General features: G+C 48.2%; 1 protein-coding gene across 7 annotated transcripts in view; it reads left to right on the top strand.

The window, feature by feature from the left end:
- DPP6 (dipeptidyl peptidase like 6) overlaps window positions 1-23,303 on the top strand; it is a 735,952-nt gene that overhangs the window by 579,943 nt on the left and 132,706 nt on the right. For all 7 annotated transcript variants that reach the window (XM_053261856.1, XM_053261858.1, XM_053261855.1 and 4 more), the window contains exon 7: window positions 18,752-18,833. In XM_053261856.1, the coding sequence (XP_053117831.1) occupies window positions 18,752-18,833 (82 nt within the window). The remainder of the gene's footprint in view (window positions 1-18,751; window positions 18,834-23,303) is intronic.

Raw genomic sequence — 23,303 nt, 5'->3', positions numbered from 1 at the left:
GACAACTAAGGAGTTAATTTTTGTGGTGCCCATGACCTTGGAGGTCATTCCCAGCTGCCATTTTGAGATTGGGAGCCTCTAAATGGCTCCTTTTCAAGGGAAAAAAGGCCAAATCCCACCACCACCACCACCACCACAATTTTGGGGCATTTTTTTTGTTTTGGGGACATTGCTGTGCTGCTGGTGATCACAAACTCTGAAAGGAGCACAAACTCTGGAAAAAGAAATGCAGGGTGTCAATAGGTGAGACAAAAAGAGGGTTTGAGGAATATTTAGTTAAAAGCATCAAGGGGAATAGCAAAAACTTCTTTAAATACATCAGAAGCGGGAAACCTGCCAGGAAGGCGGTTGGTCCATTAGATGATGAGGGGAGTGAACAGGATTGTTAAGGAGGATATGGAGATTGTATAGAAGCTAAATGAGTTCAGAGCATCTGTCTTCACAGCAGAGGATTCTGAGCATATACATGTGCCTGAACCGAACTTCTCAGGGACAGATGTGAAAGAACTGAGTCAGGTAGAGGCTCTTTAACTTGTTCGTAAATGATCTAGAAATGGGGTAAGCAGTGTGGTGGCCAAAATTGCCGATGACACCAAACAATTTAGGGTAGTGAAGACCAAAAGAGATTGTGAGGAGCTCCAAATGGATCTTTCCAAACTCGGGGAGTGGGCAACAAAATGGCAAATGCGGTTCAATGTAAGCAAGTGTAAAGTGATTTTTGCATATTGGGGCAAAAAACCCCAACTTCACATGTGGGTGGGATCAGAGCTGTCGATGACTGACCAAGAGAGAGAGCTTGGGGTCACGATGGGTAGCTCTTTGGAAGTGTCAACACAATGTGCAGCAACTGTGAAAAAGGCCATTTCCATGCTAGGGATCATTAGGAAGGTAATTAAAAATAAAAATGCTAATATCATAATGCCCTTATACAGATCTATAGTGCAGCCACATTTGCACTACTGTGTACAGTTCTGGTCACAATACCTCAGAAAGGACATTGTAGAACTGGAGAAGGTGCAGAAGAGGGCAACCAAGATGATCAGTGTCCTAAAGCTCCTTCCTTAGGAGGCAAAGCTACAGCACCTGAGGCTTTTTAGTTTGGGGAAAAAAAAGACTATGGGGAGACATGATAGAGGTCTATAAAATTATGCATGGTGTGGAGAGAATGGAGAGAGATCATTTTTTATTCCATAACACATAGCACTAGAACCAGGGGTCATCTGATGAAACTGATTGCCAAGAAATTCAGGACAGACAAAAGGAAGTACGTTTTCACACAACACATAACTGACGTATGGAATTCTCTGCCACAAGAGGTGGTGACAGTCACCAGTCTGGATGGATTTAAGAAGGGCTTAGATAAATTCATGGAGGAAGAGTCTATCAGTGGCTACTAGTCAGAGGGTGATAGGCCACCTCCAGCCTCAGAGGCAAGATGCCTCTATATTGGCAGTTGCAGTAGGAGAGGGGACATTCCTTCATCTCTTGGTTGTGGGCTCCCCAGTGGCATCTGGTGGGCCACTGTGCAAAACAAGATGCTGGACTAGATGGGCCTTGGGCCTGATCCAGCAGGGCTGTTCTCATGTTCTTGCCTTGTATTATTCCTGTTTTGCAAAGGGGTAGCCTATTAATGTTCCTATTTTTCAGCAGCAGATGTTCAAATTAGAAGCTTATTAGCTGAGCTGAAAACAAAAGCCTTTGGGCATCTGTGTCCATCTTCTCTTTTGCTTTTCTCTTTCCTTTTGTAATGTGTGAGACGCTCATGCTACACTAGGCTGCCACCTAGTGGCTTCTTTTATTATGGTGATTTGGGCAGCTGCCCTCCTGGTCCCAAAGAGCCGTTCATACAGAGGTGATGAGATGTCTTTCATAAAGCCAGATTCCTCTGGTGCTATGATTTTCTATTACAAAACCTTTTTTTCAGAGAGAAGAGTCCCATGTAACTCAAAAGCTTGCATGCTTATGTACTGTTTGCATGAAAGACAAAACCTCATTTATTATATATCTTATTTTTTAAAAAAGCTCTGATGATATTCTTCCACTGAAAGGGTTGGGTTGGGTTGGATTCTTCCACTGAAAGTAATATAAAAGGATATTAGTTTTATTCCATCATAATGATGCTCGTGGGTGATATCTCTCACTTGACCAGTTATCACTGTGTCCATATGCTGACATTACAAACATGCAGGTACAAAGAGTGGAAGGCACCAGACCCTCCGATCCTATCCCAGGCCCACTTATCCTAGGGCTGCTCAGCTGTGGCCCTCCAGCTGTTCCTGGACTACAACTCCCATCCTCCCCAGCCTCAGTGGCCAATAGCCAATGATTATGGGAGTTTTAGGCCAGCATCAGTTGTCCCCTGCTAACGGAGCAAAGAGGCACCTTTTTAAAGTGGTGATTCTTTTTACTGAGCAGGAGGAGAGCAACTGGCCCTATCCAACTCCAGCACAGCATCCCTCCAGTGGCTGTTGCTTCAGGGGGAGAGCAACCCCTTGTGTACATCCAGTGACTGTTGCTGGTGTCTGTCTTATGTTTCTTTTTAGGTTGTGAGCTCTTTGGGGACAGGGAGCCATCTTTTTTATGTGTTATTTCTCTGTGTAAACTGCCCTGAGCCATTTTTGGAAGGGCGGTATAGAAATCGAACAAACAAACAAACAAAAAACCAAACAAACAAACTGGCCCTATCCATCCCCAGCACAGCATCCCTCCAGTGGCAGTTGCTTCACGGGGAGAGCAGCTGGCCCTATCCATCCCCAGCACAACATCCCTCCAGTGGCTGTTGCTGGTGTCTCTCTTATGTTTCTTTTTTAGACTGTGATCCCTTTGGGAACAGGGTGCCATTTTTTCATTTATTTATACCTATGGAACCCACTTTGGGGACTAAATATGAATATTTGTTGTATTTGTAACATCTGCAGGAGGGCCAAAGTTGAGCTCTCTCCCTGATCTATCCCCCTTCAAGCATTCCAGAAACTGAATGTCTCCATATAATAATGCTGCTTAGTAGTAGTATTGTGTGCCTTTGTGTGCAAGGTGCTGCGTAGGTGTTATTTGGATGTAATCCTTTCCACAACCTTCTTCAGGTTAAGTAAGTATTCTTATCCAGATGTTGCAGCTGGGGAGTTGAGGCTGAGGAGGGTCTGACTTGGTATAATGCAATGTCATGAACGGTACCCCACTTCCCAGCCTGGACATTTCCCGTGAGGGGGTCTGTACTAAAACTAGTGAGGTTAACACACTCATAACTATTTGGGCCTCTCTTATGAAGTAATATGTTCCTATCTCTCTTGCCCTTTAACTTGCTTTCGCTGCCACCAACAACCTCTTCCTGGCTAGGTTTTTACCCTGAATTATCCCAGCAGAGTAGCTGAGGGCCCAGAGCTTCCTCTAAGGCATGTGCGTGTGCACACACTCACACGTTTTTTCATGTCCACTCAGTTAATTTTAGATCCGGCTCAGGTTGAATCAGGAGGGCTGAATGAACGTACACTGCCTTGATACTTCCACCCAGAACAACACTCATTCCGCACACAGATGAAAATAATTAGAGAGAATACTGTGAGGGCCACATGAGAAGAAAGTACAACACACTTGTCATGGATTTAAGCCTTTGTCTCAGAGGCAGCTCATGTGAGGGGACAGATTGCTGAGTCATCCCTGCTGAGCTGCCTGTGTGGGCTTCCGTTTTAAAACCTTTTTTTACTTTAGATCTTTGGTAGATTAAAATGCTGCCACCAGACACCTCCTTTATCAGAGACTAGATAGCCTGGGCTGGAGTGCCACAGCCTAGATTTCTCTCTTTATCTTGCTATTGGGTGAATATCAGTATTCAATACCTTCCACGTGTATCTCTGCACGTGATGAGACAACAAGGTAGCTGGCTTTAGCAGCCCTGCTGGGGCCATTTGCACTAGGGGCCCATCCTAGCCTTCCCAAATAAATCAAGCACTCTGTGGGACTTGTTAGAAAAGAAAAGAAAATGCTTTATTAAATTGCTACAAAAATAGTTTGGCTTATGTTCCGGCTTTTTGGTTACAGAGTATTTCAGAAATGCCCAGATCATTTAAGGTGGCACGTAGGTAATTCAGTTACTCAGTTACAGGGGGAGGGGGTGTGGAGCACATATTGAGGTATGCACAGCAACACACACAAAGAAACAGAAATTCTAATGCAAGTTCTTACTAAAACACTTTCTCCTACCCTAAACTTTCGAAGCCACTAGCCTTGGCTTCTCTTCCCTTGAAAACTCACCAAAATTCCTGGTAAGCTCAAGTCCCCTGCACTCCTGTCTTATAAGAATCTGCAGTCACCATCTTGGAGCAGACACATGCTTCTCACTCAGCACTTTCCTTCCCTCATGCTTCCAGCACAGACTTCCACCTTCTTGTTCCCAGAATTCCCCCTGCAAGTCTTCTGTCCCACCCACCTGGTATACTGATTCGTGGAGCCCTGGAGTTCACCAGCCTGTCAGTCAAGACAAAAGTTCACTTCCTGTTAACACTTTAGAGGGTGGGGGAGGCTGGTCACTGCAACACTTGACACAAAATGAACTTTAAACTAAAACACAAAACCAAGGTAATTTGTGTACAACAAGCTTAATGACTTCAAGGCAGGGCTTTTAAAACAAAAATAGCAAGGCTTGCCTAAGTGTATATAATTAATGATATAAGGTTGTGACACACAGACTTCAACCATTGGCCAAAGTTCTACACAATGTATTTGGAGCAGGTAGGTGAATAATATGACTAGGGTAACCATAGTGTGATGGTCTCATACCAATAGACTCAGATCCTGTCCTACCCAGCCCCTCCCTGGAACCCCTCTAGTCCCAGTGCAGACCCCATCTGAACATCTGTTTTGACAGTTTCCCCTTTCAAACAGTCCCTCCCTTTGGAATCCCTCCTGGAGGGCAGTTCCTTGGGCTTCAGGAAATGATTGACAGTTCTGGTGCTGTTGCCACCCTTCACAGGCAGCATCTTGTGTTCATATGTTGAGGGCAGCAAGGCCGAGCAAGGCAGATTGCAGCACCATGGACAGCACCACAGGCCCGGTTGGAAAGATCCTACATTGCATCCTTCTGAAGGGAATTGTGGGCGTAAAAAGTGATGATCAACAGAGCAAGGCCATCGCCACCTATAAGGCCTCATTTTGGCGCCACCCATAACCGAAATGCTCCCTCTGCATTTCTGCCTGCTAAGTAAAATTGGAGGAGCATTTTGAACCAGCCATAGAAGTAAGTAGTATTCAGTGCTGTTCTCACCTGCAAGCAGAACCGGTGTAAAAAAGCCAAGCCTAGTCCTGCCTGGACATGAGAACCTCTGAGATCAGGCCCGATCCCGGCAGTGCCTGGGCAGCAAACCCACCAAACCAGCCACCCTCCTAAATGGGGTTAAGAGAGCAAGCGCTCTCTTAACCCTGTTTTTGTAATGGTCTGCCAGACTGCGGGGCTCCAGGCCAGCTTCGGGGAGGGAGGATCCCCCATAATACACTGCCCATTCATGCAGTGCATGAAGCGGGTTCCGGGAGTGGGGTGACGTCTCCCGCGGGGTTCCCCGATCTCCTTGCTGCCTGAGAAGGCAGCTGCACTTCTGGGCCTGTGATCTCCGTGCCTAGACTCTCAATGAGGATCATCGGAGGGGAGGTAAGCTTTTTAAGGCTTCCTCCCCACTGACCCTGTAGCCCCTTCTCACCAATCGTGAGAAAGGGTCCATTCATTCATTCATTCTATTTGTAAAGTAAAGAAAAGTAAAGTGTGCCCTCGAGTCGGTGTCAGCTCCTGGCGCCCACAGAGCCCTGTGGTTGTCTAGAATACAGGAGGGGTTTACCATCGCCATCTCCCAGGCAGTATGAGATGATGCCTTTCAGCATCTTCCTATATCGCTGCCGCCCGATATAGGTGTTTCCCATAGTCTGGGAAACATACTAGCGGGGATTCAAACCGGCAACCTCATCCTTGCTAAGCAAGTCATTTGTACACCACCCCAAACTTGTGTCTCTGGGTGGTTTACAGCAATAACTGTTGCAAGGGTAAGGAGACTGAGCCTTAAGTGGCACTAATGGCCATGATCCAGCAAGCTGGTTTACAGTTTCCAAGCGCTGCATGCCCTCAGCGAGAAGAGGGTTGCCACCCTTCTGCTGGCCCTGTTTCTATGTGCTTAATGGCAGTCTGACACGCAGCTCTGACTGTGTAAGAAAGTGTATGCAAATGGAAAAAGAGAGCACCTTGAGACAGGATTATGAGCTGTCTCTGCTAAAAGGAAGTATCACCTGAAATTAACAAGGCTTATGAAATTAATGCAACACAAATAAAAAAAGAACTTACACTCTTGCACCCATATCCCCATGGCTAAAAATGTGCCTTAAAAAAAAAGATTCTGTTAATTAAGCAGGAAGGAAAGAATGACAAGGAAGTGAGACAATCCATGATAATTACAAAGAAGTGTGTACTCCTGCAATGAGACACCAACTTTTGCAAAAACCATTTCACATCACAGAAGACAGTGCAGACTCTGCCGCGTCACTCAGGTTTGTGAGGTAGCTCCCACACAAAAGAACCTGTCTGGTGCAGGTGTTGGATTTGCTGCTGTGTAAGCCTCAGTGTGCGTTTCATGATGGTAATGTAGCAGACTTAGGAGCAATGGGAATCTTGGAGAGAGACATCCTAAAGTTGAGGTTCTTGAGGAAATATTTTTAATAGTGCATTGCAGACCTTTGAGCTCTTGAAGCTAACTCATGAAAGGGCATGAAAGTAGTAAGAGATCTTTGTCCAGCAGCATGGACATGGTGAGGCCTGATCATTGGCCTGAAGAAGACAGAAATGTGAGAGCTGCTTGATCTGGATTACTTTTGAAATTGTACCAGAAATTCCTTTCAGAAACCACCCCCTCCACACACTTGGTCTGTCAGACATGATTGCCTCAATTGAGTCGCCAGATTCACCATGGAATCCCATCCCTTGTCTCAACTTGTCTTAACATCTAGATTGGCCATTGAACTTGACAGCTACAGGAATTAAATACTGGAACACTGTGCTGGGCTTGCCAGCGATGCCGACTCCCTGGCTGGGAACCTGACCAAAGCCAAGGGACCAGCATCATCTGCATATGCTTTGATATTGGTCAGAGCAGGCCTGCTCAACTTTGGCCCCTCAGCAGTTTTTGGAACTTCAATTCCCATAATCCCCAGCACAGTGGCCCATAGCCAGGAATTATGAGAGTTGTCTGCCAACATCTGCAGGAGGGCCAACGTTGAGCAGCCCTGGTTTGTAGGCACCATCCTTTCCCATGTTTCCTTGTAACATTTGGATACTTCAGCTTCTTGTCTTCCCTTTGGGTGAGTAAGGGAGAGCTCCAGCCATTGAATCAGAACCTGATCAAGCAAGGTCACAAGTGGAAGAAGGCCATTGCTTAGGAGAAATGACATCTTGTCTTTGTCTCAGAATCACTTCTGGGATGGAAAAGATTCTCCTCTGTAAAATGTTCAGCCCCGATCAATGTCTCCATGTCATCCAGGCTGGATTTCTGTAACTCCCCGCTGTTCACCAGCCCTTGCCAGAATTTTAAATCACTTCCAGACTTTTACAGCATGAAGTAGACACTGCCAGCATTTTATAGTTTTGCCAGTGGACAAACACTGACTCTCCTGCTGTGATGTGTGAGTTACAAGTTGCAGAGCATGCCTGTTCATGCTCTCGGAGACTAGGCAACAACACTCTTTGAAGGCACCTGGAGCCAACCTGCCAATACATCGTGAATCAAACACCAGCAACCTCCCAGTGGCAGCAGGTCCTTTCCCCTCCATTCAGTGGGTGCATGAAGTGGAAGTAGGACTGCACTGGTCAGCCCTGTCCCATGCAGCTACTGGGGGCACAGCCAGGTGGGCACAGTTGGCTGGTGCAGTTTTGCTTACCCCCAACTGGTTTTCAATTGTGGGTCCCCAAAAGTCTTTGGGCTGCAATTCCCATCATTGCCCACTACAATGGCCTTCTGAGAACCCATCCTTGAGAATCCCCACCCTAATGTGCCCACTAAATCTGTGGGGGAACATAAGAATAGGACTTGTACCACCCCAGAGTGCACCTCTTTGAAGGTGACTCTCTATTGAAATCTGCTGAGCATTTGTATTTCAGGGAGAAGGGTGGCTTGCTATCATGCAATGAAATTCAGAATGAGAAAGAGTGACCCATTCTTTATCCAGGGCTCTTCAGTGAGCTTGATGCAAATCTGTGTCTAATACTGGCATGAAAGAGAATTAAGCTTCTGTCTGGGGTGCTCATGTCTGGGAATCTGTCCTTGAACTTAATGAGACTGCGTAGTAGTAGTAGTAGTAATCTTTATTACAGTCACAGATCAGAAAAATCACAAGATGGGACTGAGTGGGCATACTTTGGAATGCACTGAAATGCTATCCTTTTTTCACACAGATTGCACGTACATTTCTGAAAGTGCAAGCTAGAGAACATAGGGGAGAACATCAGGGAAGTTTCCCACTAACTACTAAACTTTGTGTTCGAATTTTGTGCGGCATCCTCTGAGCCGGTGTGGTTTCTTGAGTATCTCTAACAAGCTTTTGACTTTCCAAAAGATTTCCTGCCTTGTTTTTGCCTGTGCGAGGTCTCTTTCCTTGTGCTTCTCTGTATCTCCTGGGAAGAGTGTTTCTTATTCTGTCATCTGTCTCCTTTTCTCATTCGCAAGTGTTGGAGTAAACAAGTCAGGTAATTTTTTTATTTTTTTAAGCAAGGCCTTTCCCTTCTGTCAGAGAAAGTTGTCTTTTGGAAGCGGGTCTATTTTCTCTCCATTCACCAGCCTCCCACTACCAATTACCTGATTCTGTTGTCTGACACCCTCTGCATGCCTGGCCTTTGTTTGGCCTTTGCATAGAGACATCTCACTGCTAGGGAGAGCAGCAATGGGTGAGTAGGCAGCAGGTACAGGATCGAATGAGAGGGCTACAGAAGCTCACCTTCCCCGCAGACAATCCACCTGGAGTTGCTGGGTGCACCAGTCACGTGCCCAGACAGTCCGTGGCTGCCACGGGCAGCGCAGAGCTGCAGGGGTCGGGATGCATCACCCCAGTCCCTGGAAATCCCACAATGCACCGTGCAAATGCACAGTGCATGGTGGGGATCCCCAAAGCGACAGGCGGGGCACTCCTCAGGGTTTCAGCACCGGCACTGACACGCGGTCAGTTCAACAGGGCTAAGGCAGTGCTCACTCCCCCTTCACCTCGTTTCACAGCCCAACTTCTTCGCCGGGTCTGCTGCCAAGGCACCGCCAGGAGCCATGCGGCTCTGAGTGGTTCCCACGGGCAGCCAAGCCTGGTCTCAGCTGCCCTGGCCCGGCAGCCTCCGAGCCTTCTGGTTGCTCAGACCAGTGGACAAGCCTGAGCTGGAAGATTTCGTAGAGAGAATCCTGTGAGCCCTTCTGCCCGGTGGGTTCTTCCTGGCTCACCCGGCAGCCCTTCCTGCCGCTCTCTCCTGTGTCCCTAGCCCTGCTCACTGCACGAGGAGATGCCTGGCAAGTGATGGGTCTCCTTCTGTGTAGCAAGGAGAGATCCACTGTCTCTCCCTGCGACATCAGCAGCACAGCATCTCGCCAGCGGTTGTTGCTGGTGCCTCCTTTGCCCTTTATTCTGTGCATTTAAAGATTGTGAGCCCTTTTTGAGACAAGGAATCATCCTCGATCTCTTTGCTATGTAAATGGCTCAGGGGCGTTTTTGGATAAAAATATATAACTATTCTACTACTATGAAGACAGATAGTGAAGTGGTGCTGATGCACAGGCTGGCCTCTCTCCTGACCAGTTCAGTGGCAGAGGGCCCACCGCCTCCATGCCCTACTCCCACTGGAGACCTCCTGTGGAGGATTGGGCCCAACTCGCTGCTGGCATCCACCCACTAGGTCAGCCCCTCCCCTGCTTTAGGAAGGAGAGTGGGTCTTGTGGCAGTGAGCATGAATGGCCCTCTTTGTCTAAGCAGGGCCCACCCTGGTTTGCATTTGGATGAGTGGACACTGCTGTAAGATAATCCCCTTCGGGGATGGGGCCATAACTCAGTGGTGGAGCATCTGCTTAGCATGCTGAAGGCCCCAGGTTCAGGGCCTGGCAGCATCTCCAGGTAGGGCTGGGAGGAGAGGCGGCCAATCTGTGTAGACAAGACTGAGCTAGATGGACCAGTGCTCTGACTCAGTAGAAGGCAGCTTCCTACGCAAGTGGAGCTTGCATCATTGCGTGGCACTCCTTCCCCTGCTTTCCAGCTCTCGGAAGGAGAAAGAGAGGCTGCTTGCTTGCCAGCTCCCTGCATGCACGGTGACTGCCCATCATTGCCACACTTCCCTTGTAAAGCTGGGGCAGCACAACGCTGGTGGCAATCATGCTGCCCTCAGGCGCAAGCAAGGTGAGCAGCCAAGCCAGGCTGCCTCTTTCTCTTCCTTGCATGCCGGCCCACCTCTCTGTTTTTTAAAGTGAGGGGGAGGGGCAAGGGGCATGCTGGGGGAGGGGGAAGTGACTGGAGGGGGGAGTGAAGGTGGGGACCCACCCAGGCAATGGGGGACCTACCAGGTAGGTGGAGGTGCAGTCACATAAGGAGGCTCCTGGCGGCCTGGGGACAAAGTTGTTTTGGATGGTCCCCTACTTCTAAGTCCCACCCTGCCATGCTCCCCCCTCTATTTACCCGTGGTGACGGCTGGCAGGTGGGCTTCTCGGCAGACAGGCAGGTTTCTCAGTGGGCTGGCAGGCTGGTGGACTTCTTGGCAAGTGGGCTTCTCCCCAGCCCCTGGCCCACGTGCCGGCTTCTCTCACACCTGCACAGTTTGAGTAGGGAGAGTGTCGCGTGACATCACGGCAGGGGGCGGAGCGGAGAAGCCCGGGCCCCACTGAGGTGGGAAATGGTGGTGGGAGGGGCAGTGGCATGGGGCAGGCGGGGCGGCCCTTATGGGCCCCTTGACCCTCCTGGCCCAGGGACAGTTGCACCCCCTCGTCCAATGGATGCTACTCCCACATGGAGGGGCATGGCGGTCACCTGCTGAGTCCCTCCCCCCCCCACATGCCAGAACCTGAAGCCAGCTCTGTGCTGCAGGCTTGACTCTTGACCCTCAGGACTATGGCTACATTGCCATCGGGTGTTGGGTTGCCTTACCTGCCAGAGAAGGCCGCTGCTCTTTTCAGTACCTTGCTCTCTTTAAAATGTGTGCCCGTGTCGATTGCCTCAGCAGTGAGGAAGGCATGCCTTCGCCCAGGCACAAGGCAGCTCAGAGCACCAGCTGCTGTTGGACTCCCACATCCCCAACCAGAATGGCCCAAACACCCAAGCGCCTGTCAATCTGTATTGCTTGAATCTCCATATATGTTGATTTGGGGTGATGTCGGGACGTCCTGATCCTGGAGCAGAGCCTTTTATTCCAGGAAGAAGAAACCATTTTTAATTTTAAATGAGGGGGCTTCTGGAGCTTTCCTGTTAAGCTGCCTCTTACCCCTACAGGTTCACTTGTCTTCACGTACCAGAACCTTTTAATCTTTTCCTCATTTCGAGGGGTGTGTCATGCTCCCCCGGGGTAGCTTTCATGTGAGGGTTGTCAGGATCTGGAATGGCTCAGCTTGGCCTCAGAGAGAGGGGTGCTCTGAGAGAGAGGGGCACTCCTATCCCCCCTTCTCCTCACAACACCCTCTGGAGACTGATGCTGCCCTGGGCATTGCTCTCCCGAGTCACAGAGCTCCTGCCAGGGTGAGCTCTCCTCGGGATCTGGCCCCTCATCATCGGCAGGTTGGCCTCTAAATAGCCCCTGACAAGCAGAGTGGACTGAAATCTCATGAGATCTCCCCAGGATGTCGTGAGACACCTCCAATGTCCTACGGGATGCCACTGCTCTCCAGCATTTTTCTTGCTATTCTCCCAGCGGGGCCAGGTCTGGTCGGGGCCGCTTGGGTTTGCCAGCCCCATAGCTGGGCTCTCATGGAGGGCACCCATGGCTTTGAGCCCTCACCCACCTGATTCCCCCACAGGGGATCTCCCTGATTGCTGGTTATCTCTATACCTCTGTGAAAGCCAGCATGGTGTAGTGGTTAGAGCGCTGGACTAGGACCGGGGAGACCTGAGTTCAAATCCCCATTCAGTCACTTCTCTCTCAGCCTGACCTACTTCACAGGGTTGTTGTGAGGAGAAACCGAAGTATGTAGTACACTGCTTTGGGCTCCTTGGAAAAAGAGTGGGATAGAAAATGTAAAATAAATAAATAATAAAATACAAGTTAGCTGGGTGTGTGTGTGGGGGGGCTCTCTTCCCTATAGTAGGAGAAATAGGCAAGAGTAGGGTGCATTGAAATAGGAGGTGCCCTTATTCCAAAATTTAGGCACAAGGAATTCATTCTGCACAGAATGAATGTAGGAAAAGAATTCAGGACCCAGACATTCATGCTTCACAAGTCCCATTGAAATGAGAGAGTGTGGTGCTGATGCCAGGTGAGCTTTGGCATCCAATAAAAATGCAGATTAACCATCAGTATAAGTGGCAAGAAAATAGATCTTCTGCCCATTAAACTGGTGCAGGTGAGACATTACCAAACAATAACTAAATACTCCACACACACACCCGCCACCGGTTGGCTTTGGGGTGCTAATGTGTGTTTGGTTTGTCACCTGCTCTGTGAAAGCAAAAGTTAGCATTTGCAACATTCTGTAGTCAAACCTTGACAAGACCATTGGCCCATCTAACTTAGTATTGTCTTTACTGCCTGGCTGGCAGCAACTTTCTGCCAGAGCTTGCACTTGAGAAGCTCTGTGTGCCAGTAGCGTGATAGAGCCAGCATGGAAGAGCGGGATAGAAAAATGTAAAAATAAATAAATAAATAAATAATATTGCTGAGCCACGGTCCAAAGACTGTAGGAGGTGAAAAAAGGAAGATGCCACAAAGGACTTCACGGCTCCATATCGCGCTTGTTTCAAGCAAGGCATTCTTTTTCTTTCTTTTTGTGCTTATTCATATACGTCACAAACTGAAAAGTGAAGCGGGGGTGGTAAGACAAACAATCCCTTGCCAGGTCTTTTTCCAGTGGCTTCTGTTGCTAGAAGTCATAAAATCTTGTAAAAAGAAATTACTCGAGAAGCTCATGCCTTTTGCACAGTGACAAGACAAGAGTAATTATACCCCAAGTATCCCAGCTGATATGAAGTGAATGAAATGCAAATTAACTTAAATGGATCCTTGCTGAATAGTTGACAGAGGAAAAGGATAAATGATAATGAACATGAGAGAAGCCAGTGAGATGCTAGGAGACATTTGTCTGGAGTCCGTGATGCTGTGGCATTTGAGGACCACGTCTCCAATCCTTGTTTGTGTGCCAGCACTCTACAAATGAGACCACCAGGGAAGGCTCAGAGAAACGGGGGGAACATGTCGTCCTGAAATAAATTGGACTCTTGGAAAAGCCTGACCGTGCTTAGTACAAATGTCAGAACCAAGGGAAGAGGCAGGAGAGTCGGAAATGCCAAACGTAACAGAGTGTCTATGGATTTCTGAGGGCTTGTTTTGGTCAAGATCCAGAGGTTGTTCTCTTATGACTCTCAAGGTGATTAAAAGAAATATTGTTCGGCTAGCCAACAAGCTCCAGGGGCTTCAGCAACACCTCTGGCTATTGGATGAAATAAAGGGAAGGACTTTTGCACCTTCCCTAACTCCGTAGCAGACGGACTTGGGGAGCCTTGTTACCTGCAGTGATTACTAAGTGGCAAAAATGCATGACTTAGTGACTTTTTCAGCTGAATGCTTCAAAATTCTTTTTCTCAGTTATTGTTGTTTGCAAAGTTGCCGTAAGCTTTGGAAATGAACTAGAAATGTAGCATCAGGGGAGGCAGATCAATAGCTAGAATTGTTTTCATCTTTAAAAATATATTGCAGGGCAAGAGAGAGAGAGAGAGAGAGAGAGAGCGCGCACCCTGCTTTTTAATAGCAGTAGAACTTTTCTGTGGCAACAACAAAGGCTGGCTTCATTCATCCACGTTATGTTCCTACCTCATCAGTTATCAAAGCAGGTTTGTGCTGCAGGTTCTTGTAATAGAATCTCGCCCTCCTGAAAGATGACGCCATGAATGGAACTGACAGGGGCTGTCTGCTGCTGTCTGCTGTGTGCCCTGGATTATTGCTTGTAATTGGGGCTCTGGATCCTCAGGGCAGCATTCATTCCCCAAAGCATTAGCTACAGGTTCAAACTCTTAAGTCAAGGGGGCAATCTGTTCATTTGGGAAGGCAGCAGAGGGACTGTGCTTTGGCTTTTTATAACTTGTCACAATTTCTGAGCCATTCCAGCAAAGGTGCAAAGACTGCAATGCAAGTGGTCCGCGGCTCGCTGGGATTTGGCTTCAGTGGCAAAGTGAGGGGCTCCTCTGCCCAGAAACTGGAGGTTGCCAGACCGTGGTTGGGCTATCGTCTGTGGGACAATTCATGGGTTCACTAATTAACCTCAGGTTCGTCAACTCGTTCATCAACATTTCATGCTGGCCTGGTTCATACATAACATGAAACCGGAGGTTGGTGAACCCGTGGTTTCGATTTGAAACTGTGAATCGCACTGCAGACATTCGTCAAATCACAGCCTACCAACCTCCAGTTCCAGGAGAGGGGAGCGCCCCCCCCCCCCCGGCAGCTCGACTGCTGATCCCAGCAAGCTCCATGGCCAACAAAAACAACCCTTCCCTGTGAAGCCTTGCATGCACCCAAAGGAGATTTTGATGCTCCATGTCCCATAGCCTGGCTGCGTACTCTGACAGGGAAGACACTGGAATGGTCTTTAAACCCATTCGGAATTCCCAGGTTCATTCTCGTGCTGCACCCTATGCAGATCTGCAGGTGTGAGCATTCATGGAAGAGGGGAGCCCCAGGTTTCCAGTGACCCCCAGGACAGTGGGGTGGCCATTTCGGGGCACAGGTAAGGATAGACTGCTGGCATAGAGCAGCCACATCCCTGGGTGAGTCTGTGCCACCACCTACATGATCAGGGTTCGAAAATCAGTGTGAAACCACAATTAACGGCAGTGCCCAACATCGGACGTAACGCTTCAGCGGCCAAACCTCCGTCCTTGGCGGCGAACCTTTGTGCGAAACAAAGGTTCAATCTGGAGTTTGGCAAGGCAAGACCGGAAGCCACTTTTCCGCAAAAACCGCTGTTTCACAAGTTCAGATGTAATGGAGTTACAACCTCTGCCCCGTGTAACTCCGGTTTGGCATTACATATGAACTGGGCTGCTATATCCGAAAGCAGCCATTGTCACTTGTATGCACATCCAAAGCATGTGTACTTTCATGCCCCCCCCCCAATTATTACTGTGAGCATATTTGCTTGGCTGTAATATTTGCTTACTGTAAGCATATTTATTCTTGCTAAGAACAGATGTCATATAAAGTTGCCAGACCATTGGTCCACCTGGCCCAATAACATCAAATTTGACTGGAAGCAACTTTCCAAGGTCTCAGGCTGAAGTCTTTACCTGCCCTGCTGCCAGAGAGCCTTTCAATAAAGATGCCAGGGACTGAATGCGGGACCTTCAGCATACAAAGCAAGTGCTCAGCGGCGATGGTGTCAAAATAATTATTCAGAAATGGTGTTAATGGCTGGAAGGGGTTGGAAGGGATGGGCAGAAAAGGTTCTTAGGGAAAGGAATTGTAACAGATTGGTATTCATTAGACAGCACAAACAGTATTTCACACCTGAGCAAGCTTGTATGTTAGATGCAAAGGAAGCTGGAAAGGAGCTGAGGTTCTTGGCATGACTGTCAGGTGCAAGCATGCATCCATTCTTACTGTACGCATGCATCACACACACACACACACACACACACACACACACACACACACACACACACTCAGGAGAGTCTGCCTGTCTAGCTCAACCTCCCCTCGCTGTTTCTTTAGGGAAATAAGCTTTGAAAATGAATACAAACAACTTTTAAAAGAAATCACTAAGATAAATAAATAAATAATGACATGTTTCAACACAGGGAGGAAGGGAGGGATTATCTCATAGTGAACTAGGGAGCTCAAGGTTTAAATCTGCCCTGAGCTTTTTTTGGATGGGCACTATATAAATAAAATGAAGTAAAGTAAAGTAAGTAAGTAAATAAAATCTCAGTTGTGAATGTTGCTACATGAAAACATAAGAACAGCCCTGCTGGATCAGGCCCAAGGCCTATCTAGTCCAGCATCCTGCATCACACAGTGGCCCACCAGATGCCTCTGATGCCAGATGCCTCTGGGAAACCCAGAACCAGGAGATGAAGACATGTCTCCTCTCCTGCTGCTGCTCCTGGTATTTGGAGGCATCCTGCCTCTGAAGATGGAGGTAGCCTATAGCCATCAGAACACTGGGTGGTTTTTGGCAAGCCACCATCTATCAACCTGTGTTCCCTCTAACAGAGATTCCCAGATGTTGTTGACTACAACTCCCATAACCCCCCAAGTAAAAGCTATTGTAGCTAGGGATTCTGGGAATTGTAGTCAACAACACCTGGGAATCCCTGTTATTAATTGGTTTGTTTTTCTGTTTATTTAGCAAATTTAGCCTGACTTCCTTAGACTTGAGGTGGTTTACATAAATTCAAATAACAACAGCAACGAAGACAAAAGAAGAAGAGTGGGGGGAAGAAAAGGAAATGAAAAAAGAAAAAGAACCCCCCCCACACACACACACGTTAAAAACTAAACGCCTGGCAAAATGGATAGGTTTTCAGGAGCTTCTTAAAGGGAGGGGGCATTACCAATCTCAGGAGGCCGAGTATTCTATAAGCAGGGGGCTGCAGAAGTCCGGGCCCCACGTACCTCCCCTGGGCCCGGAAGTCTGAGAAGGCCCACCTGAGACGACCTCACAGGGCGGGTCAAAGTTGGACAGGAGAGGCAATCCTGAAGGTACACAGGTGCCAAACCCTGAAGGGTTTTTATAGGTGATAACCAGCACCTTGAATTGGACCCGGAAGCGAACTGGCATCCAATGCAGTGACCTCAGCAAAGGTGAAACATGATCATATTTACTGCTGCCCATAAGCAGCCGGGCTGCAGCATTTTGGGCCAACTGAAGCTTCCGAGTCATCTTCAAAGGCAACCCCAGGTAGAGTGCATTGCTGTAGTCCAACTGAGAGGTGACGAGGGCAGGAGTTACGGTTGCCAGGGCAACCGTTAGAGGAGACACTGCTCTCCACCTTCCTAAAATAGGGGTTGTGTTAGAGCCCCCCACCACCACCACCTTTACCACCTTCCTTGGATTGGAGCAAGATGCAAACGTAATATTAGTAACAGCAAATGGTGAAACACCATGCCTTTTATAACGAATGCTCTCTGCTCAGCACTCATGGTACGCAGGTCACCTCTATCAACTCTGTTTACAAGCGTGTTGGGTTCCATCAAAGCAGCAACATGGGAAGCTGCTTATTTGGGTACACAAACAATGAGGGTTTTTGCAATGCCACGCTAAGCAAGGCTACTCGCAAGTAAGTCCCATTGTCTTCACTGGGCCTTGCTCGTTAGGAAGTGTGCTTAGAACTGCAGCCTAAATGTTAAATTCATCAGAAAGTTTGGGCTTTTTGAAATGTATGAGAATTGGGCAAACTTGTTCCAGGTATCATGACACGTTGGACTGAAAATACTGTTACACACACACACACACACACACACACACACACACACACACACACGAAGAGGTTTTCCACTGAAACGTAATATGTGAGTGATATAAAGTAGGATCAAATGAACAGAAAGAAGTGGCTGGCATTCAGGGGCATAGCCACCCTGTGCCCTGTGAACATGGCTGCCACACCTCCAGGAGCTGCTGGAGCCTGGCTATCCGCCTCTGCCTCCTCTTCCTCTTGCCGCTGTCACCACCATCACTGCCGTCCTCCTCCTCTCCCCACCCCCACCCCCACTTCCTTCTTCATCATTCTGCCATTACAGTTAAGACGGGTCCTCCTTCTCTCCCCGCTGCTGCCATTATGCTTCCCGGCTCCTACTGTTTCAGGGCAGGGTGGCCAGGATGCCATGCATTCTCTCTCTCGCTGACACAAGGCGGGGCATGTCCCACCCCTAGGAGTTCCCAGCAGGCTCTTGGAGTGGTGAGCAAGGGGGATAGGACATGTCCTCTCTCTTGTGCCACTGAGAGAGAGAGAGAGAGAGAGAGAGAGAGAGAGAGAGAGAGAGAGAGAGAGAGAGAGAGAGAGAGAGATGGGTCGTCCTCCCATTTGCCCCCAAACAGCAAGGGGCATAATGGCAGTGGCAGTGAGAGAAGGAGGCAGCATGGCTAGGCAAGCCAAGGCAAAGGGCGGTGTGGAGGGGCTGGTGCCAGCCGCCACAAACAAGCTGTCGGGGGCAATGGTACACAGGCCACCTTGGGCTTGCTATCCCCCCCCCCCGCAACATTGGCTGCATCCAAAGAACTGTGCAGATTGTTCTATGTGTCCAGGGGGGCTTTGGGCTTCTAGAAAATGGCCCAGTAGCCCCCTCCAAATTGCAATCGCCTCCTTGCAAATTGCTTTTGAAATGGAAGCTGGTAAGAAATGTCTTTGCATGTTTGTGATGATAATGCAGGCTCTATGCGTGTGGCTGTCAGTGTTCAGAGGCAAAAATCAAAGAAGTCCCACTGGAAACACACACCCCTAAAGCAGCTCTTTGGATGCTGATTTGGGTGGGCTTATGACCTTTTATCCCAGGACTGATGTGGTGTTATAGAAAATGCTCTAAGAACCAGAATTCTTACATCTCCCACTTTTTATTTTATTACAGGGAGCCTCAGAATTTGTGCCCTCCTGAGGTTGGCCACACAAAGCTCCAGTATGCAGGATGGGGGCCCAAAGGCCAGCAACTGGTAAGGAAACCATTTAGGAACATAAGGATCTAGAAAGCGGCCTTAGACCAGGTCACACCCTTGGTCCATCTGGCTCAGTGACGTCTACACTGACTGGCAGCGGCTCTCCAAAGTGCCCGTCAGGAGTCTCTCCCAGCCCGGCCTGGAGATGCCAGGCAGTGAACTGTTATGAGGGGAACCTTTCGGCCCCCTTGCATGACCTTGTAAGTGAGGTTTTAAAGCAGGCAGTTCCCAAGGAAGTCACAACCACAGGTTTAAAAATCCAAATAAAAATATATTTTATTGAGTACAAAGTAGAGATTTGACTATGATTTCAGCGAGGGGATTTCCACATTACCCCAAACACACAAAATAGACATTAGAGGTGTGCACAAAATGGATTTTGCATTTCTTTTAGAGCTCAAAGTGAAATGCAAAATGCTCAAATGGATTCATCAGAACAGTGGCCAAGCCTGCTGTTTTGACGAAACACTCAAAACTTTTCAAGTGATTCAAGTGCAATTTTTCCTGGGAGAGCTTTTCTAGCAATTGGAGTTGGCGGGTAGACCAGTCATCCGAGATGGGCTGATGTGTTAAGCCCAGAGCGGAGACCTGGTCTACCCACCTCATGCGGCAGATAGACCAGGCCTCTTCTCCAGATTTAGTGCATCGGATCATCTCAGAGAACTGGTCTACCCACCATGTGAAGCGGGTAGACCAGGCCTCTCTTATGGGCATAGCATGTCAGCCTGCCTCGGAGGACTGGTCTATCTGCGGACCCCAATTGGTAGACCAGCAATTCCTGGAAAAATTGTGCTTGAATCACTTGAAACTATTCGAGCTCGAAACGGGGTCATTTTGTTTTGAGCTTGAAACAGGCCCTTTATTTTAAGGGTGATTCGTTTTGAGCTCAAAACACTCAAAATGGCCATTTTGAGCTTGCATCAATTTGCACATCTCTAATAGACATATGTTTGGGCTAAATGCTTTACCTCTGCTTATGTAACTATGGCTATGTTAAACAAAACTGCGGGGAGGGGAGCGGTGATGTTTTGTCTGCTGAGCAGAGGAGTTCAGTCCAAGGGATCCAATGTGAATCAGGGAAAGTAAAGATCAGGGATTGGTAAAGGAACCAGAGATGAGAACAAGAAGAAATCATAGCCAAGAGAGTTCAGGGATAGAAGGAGGGCAGAGCCAGTTAGGAACCAGCAGGAGACTGGGAGAGGGGGAGAAAGGCATCCAAAAGGCACCCAGGTTCAGGGAAGGCGATAAGAAGATTATCTGGAGAATGTGCAGATAGAATGGAACTAAAAAGGGAAAGCCCGGGAGCAAGAGAAGGATGAGCCAATAGGAGAACCGACAGATAGAGTGTAGCTGAGAGAGAAAGGAACCCGAACAAGTTTGGGTAAGAAAAGAAATAAACCAATCTTAAAACCCGTCAGATAGAGCTGAGCTTAAAAAGAAAGGAGCTAGGACAAGTTTGGGTTTCAAAAGAAAGAGAAGCCAATCTGGAGACTCAATGGGGGAGAGAAGGGCACCTGAATGAGTTTGGGTAATGGAGGGATCCAGGGAACTGATGGAGGAATCAAGGCAGTGGGGGAAAGAGAGAAAGAGGAGAAACTGCTTCTTTGCTGAGGAAGGAGAGCCTGCTGCCAGCACTCCTGTGAAGGGTGGATCTGTGGGTTGGGTTACGCAAAGGACAGGCGATTGCTGGGAATCAGGAAGTGGAATTCAAACAAGAAATGGTTTCCCCATGCCAATCGGGGGCTACTTTACAAGAAAATGGGGGACAGTTTTCAAGCTGTTGGGGTTTCGTTAAGCAAGGGGGAAGGAAAAAAACAGGAGGTATATGGACTAAGTCACCTAAACGGAAAGCAATACCCACTGGATACCCTTGGTGGGAGAAACTGGCTCAATGCCATCTTTGCTGGGCTTTGCCCTACACTCCAATGGGTAGTACTCTCCAGAGAGTGCCACCTTGGGATGAACACTTGCTTATGTCATAGCACATCTTCCATTTACAGGAAGCGTGCAGTCCATTGGGTGGATCCTATGGGATCGGGGTCCCTACGGGGCTCTCTTTTTAAACTAGGGGAGGAATGGACTACCCTCCCCACTTACACTGGTGAAAAAAAGATCTAAATGGGAAAAAAGCCTTCCTACTCTACACCAGTGAAACCATACTCACACACACTCTTATTCAGGGAAGGGAGAAGTTGGAGAATGAGAAGGGAAACACCCAGGAGCAAGGAAGTAAGAGAAGCCAGTTTCTCAATGGAGAAAATGGAATGCAAAGATGTGAAGCAAAGGGTCAGAATCTCCAGAATGAATCCCAGAGACTGCAATTTTAGGGGCTTTTGGCTGGCCATTTTTATAAGGGGGAAAGGTGTTTTGTGTATGTGTGCATCAAAGGGTCTCTCTGGTTAATGATTACTAGGAATGACTCTTGGTGAAAAACCATAGGTTTCAAGGCAGCACTTGAAGTGCTACCTTTTTAATTTCCTGGAATGGGAATGTTGATGGGAATGTTGATTCTATGGATTTGGATTGTTTCTGAAGTGGATGCAAATTGCCAATTGTTGATTGTTAATTCTGGAGATCCAGCATTGTCTGAGGAACATGATCGGGCTTCAAAGCAGAGGTCAGAAGTGTGAAGACTTGAGAGAGGAGAAGGGAAGTCATGGCTGTGGTGTCATGGGGAGCATCTCAGGAACAATCAGAATCTCTGTAGGGGAAGCTCTTTTGCGGTGTAGGATGCCCGCTTTGGGCTTCTCTTGTAGTTCGTTCCCTAGCCTGCTCTCAGATTCAGTGATAAACACTGATTAACTCCTGGACTTTCCTATGGGCAAGCAAGTCCAGACTCAGTGCCTTTGTAGGGGCATGGGAGGGTCGTATAGGGGCCCTCCTAACTGGACCTAGGATTGTATGCACACACAGCAGATGCTCTACCATGAGCTCCTGCCCGATCCCCAATGGGGATGCAGCACTCATGTGTAGCACTCATGTGTAGTCTCCCATCCAAAAGCAAACCAAGGCAGACCCTGCTTATTATATATGTGTAGTCATACTGTAGTCATATTACATATGTATATGTCTAGTAATATGTGTATATTACATACGTATATGTGTATATGTTGTATGTGTAGTCATATTACAACACTCATGTGTAGTCTTCCATCCAAAAGCAAACCAAGGCAGATCCTGCTTAGCAGAGGAGACCATTCATGCCCGATACCACACAACCAGCTCTCCTCTCTGCTAAGAAGCCAGATTCACAAGTGATTGGCTTCCTGGTCAGAAACTACACACAATCGTAAATGTGGGCAGCAACAAATAGTGGAAAATCAATGGATACTGCATTTTGTTTGTTTGTTTGTTTGTTTGTTTGTTTGTCACATTTTTATACCTCCTGATATGTAAATCTCTAGGCGGTGTACAGAAGCCAACATTAAAATCACAGGTTAAAATACATAAAACACAATAAAACAGGCAGCAGGAAATATGTGTGTTTTTTTAAACCCTCTAAACAGCATGGATGTGCACGAACCTGTCCGGAGGCCATTCTGGAGGCCTCCGAACCAGATCGAAGGTGGCACCTGCTCAATGGTTCAACACCTGGGGGGGGGTACACTTACCCCTCCTGCCACTTTTTCCCCGCCGGCGCTCTGTTTTTAGGGTAATCCATGGGGCAGCAGCATACGTCCCTGCTGCCCCTTCCCCTGTTCTTGGCCGGAAGTGGCTGGAAGTAGTGCCTGCACGTGTGTCCATCGCGCGTGTGTACTGCACACATCACACGCGTGTGGCGGGTGCACACGCAGGCGCTACTTCCAGCCACTTCTGGCCAAGAAGGGGGAAGGGGCAGCATGGAGGTATGCTGCCGCCCCATGGACTGCCCTAAAAATGGAGCACCGGCCGGGGGAAAGTGTCGGGAGGGGTAAGTGCACCCTCCCCCGCCCTTAAAGAACCACCACCACCCCTGGCGTCAAGCCGCACCTCCGTTGTTCCATGCACACCCCTACTAAACTGTCCTTGAATGGTAGCATAGGATGTGAAAGCCTCTTTCTTGGACTGGAGGAGTTGAAAAAGAGAAGAGAATGTAGATTGCCTAGCCTGATAATTTGAGGGTGCTCTGCAGTGCTGACAGACCAGTTTACCCTATATTGAGTTTGTCACCGTCCTGTCGGTTTCCTTGTATTCATCACGATCATTTGATAACACAGTGCATAATGCAATGGTGCATGCAAAGGAAAGCGCGTCAGCAGTAACTAGGAACTGCCTTTAGGGGCACTGAAAAAAAGGGGGGGGAGAAAGAAAGTGGTTTTCTTATATCACCTGGCTTTTGTGTTAGTTAGCTGTTTGCTTTTGTTGTCTACACATTAAGTGAGCTGCTTGACACTGGGGCTATTCTCACAATTAACAAAAATCAGGCTAGGAGAGCCTGGCCCGATTTTTGTTAATCGTAAGAACCAACGGGCTTGCAAGCGAGCCCAG

This window comes from Hemicordylus capensis, chromosome 6, assembly GCF_027244095.1.
Source record: "Hemicordylus capensis ecotype Gifberg chromosome 6, rHemCap1.1.pri, whole genome shotgun sequence".
NCBI classification, from domain to species: Eukaryota; Metazoa; Chordata; class Lepidosauria; order Squamata; family Cordylidae; genus Hemicordylus; species Hemicordylus capensis.
The sequence above is the reverse complement of the archived record's forward strand: the minus strand, read 5'-3'. Positions and strand labels throughout refer to the sequence as shown.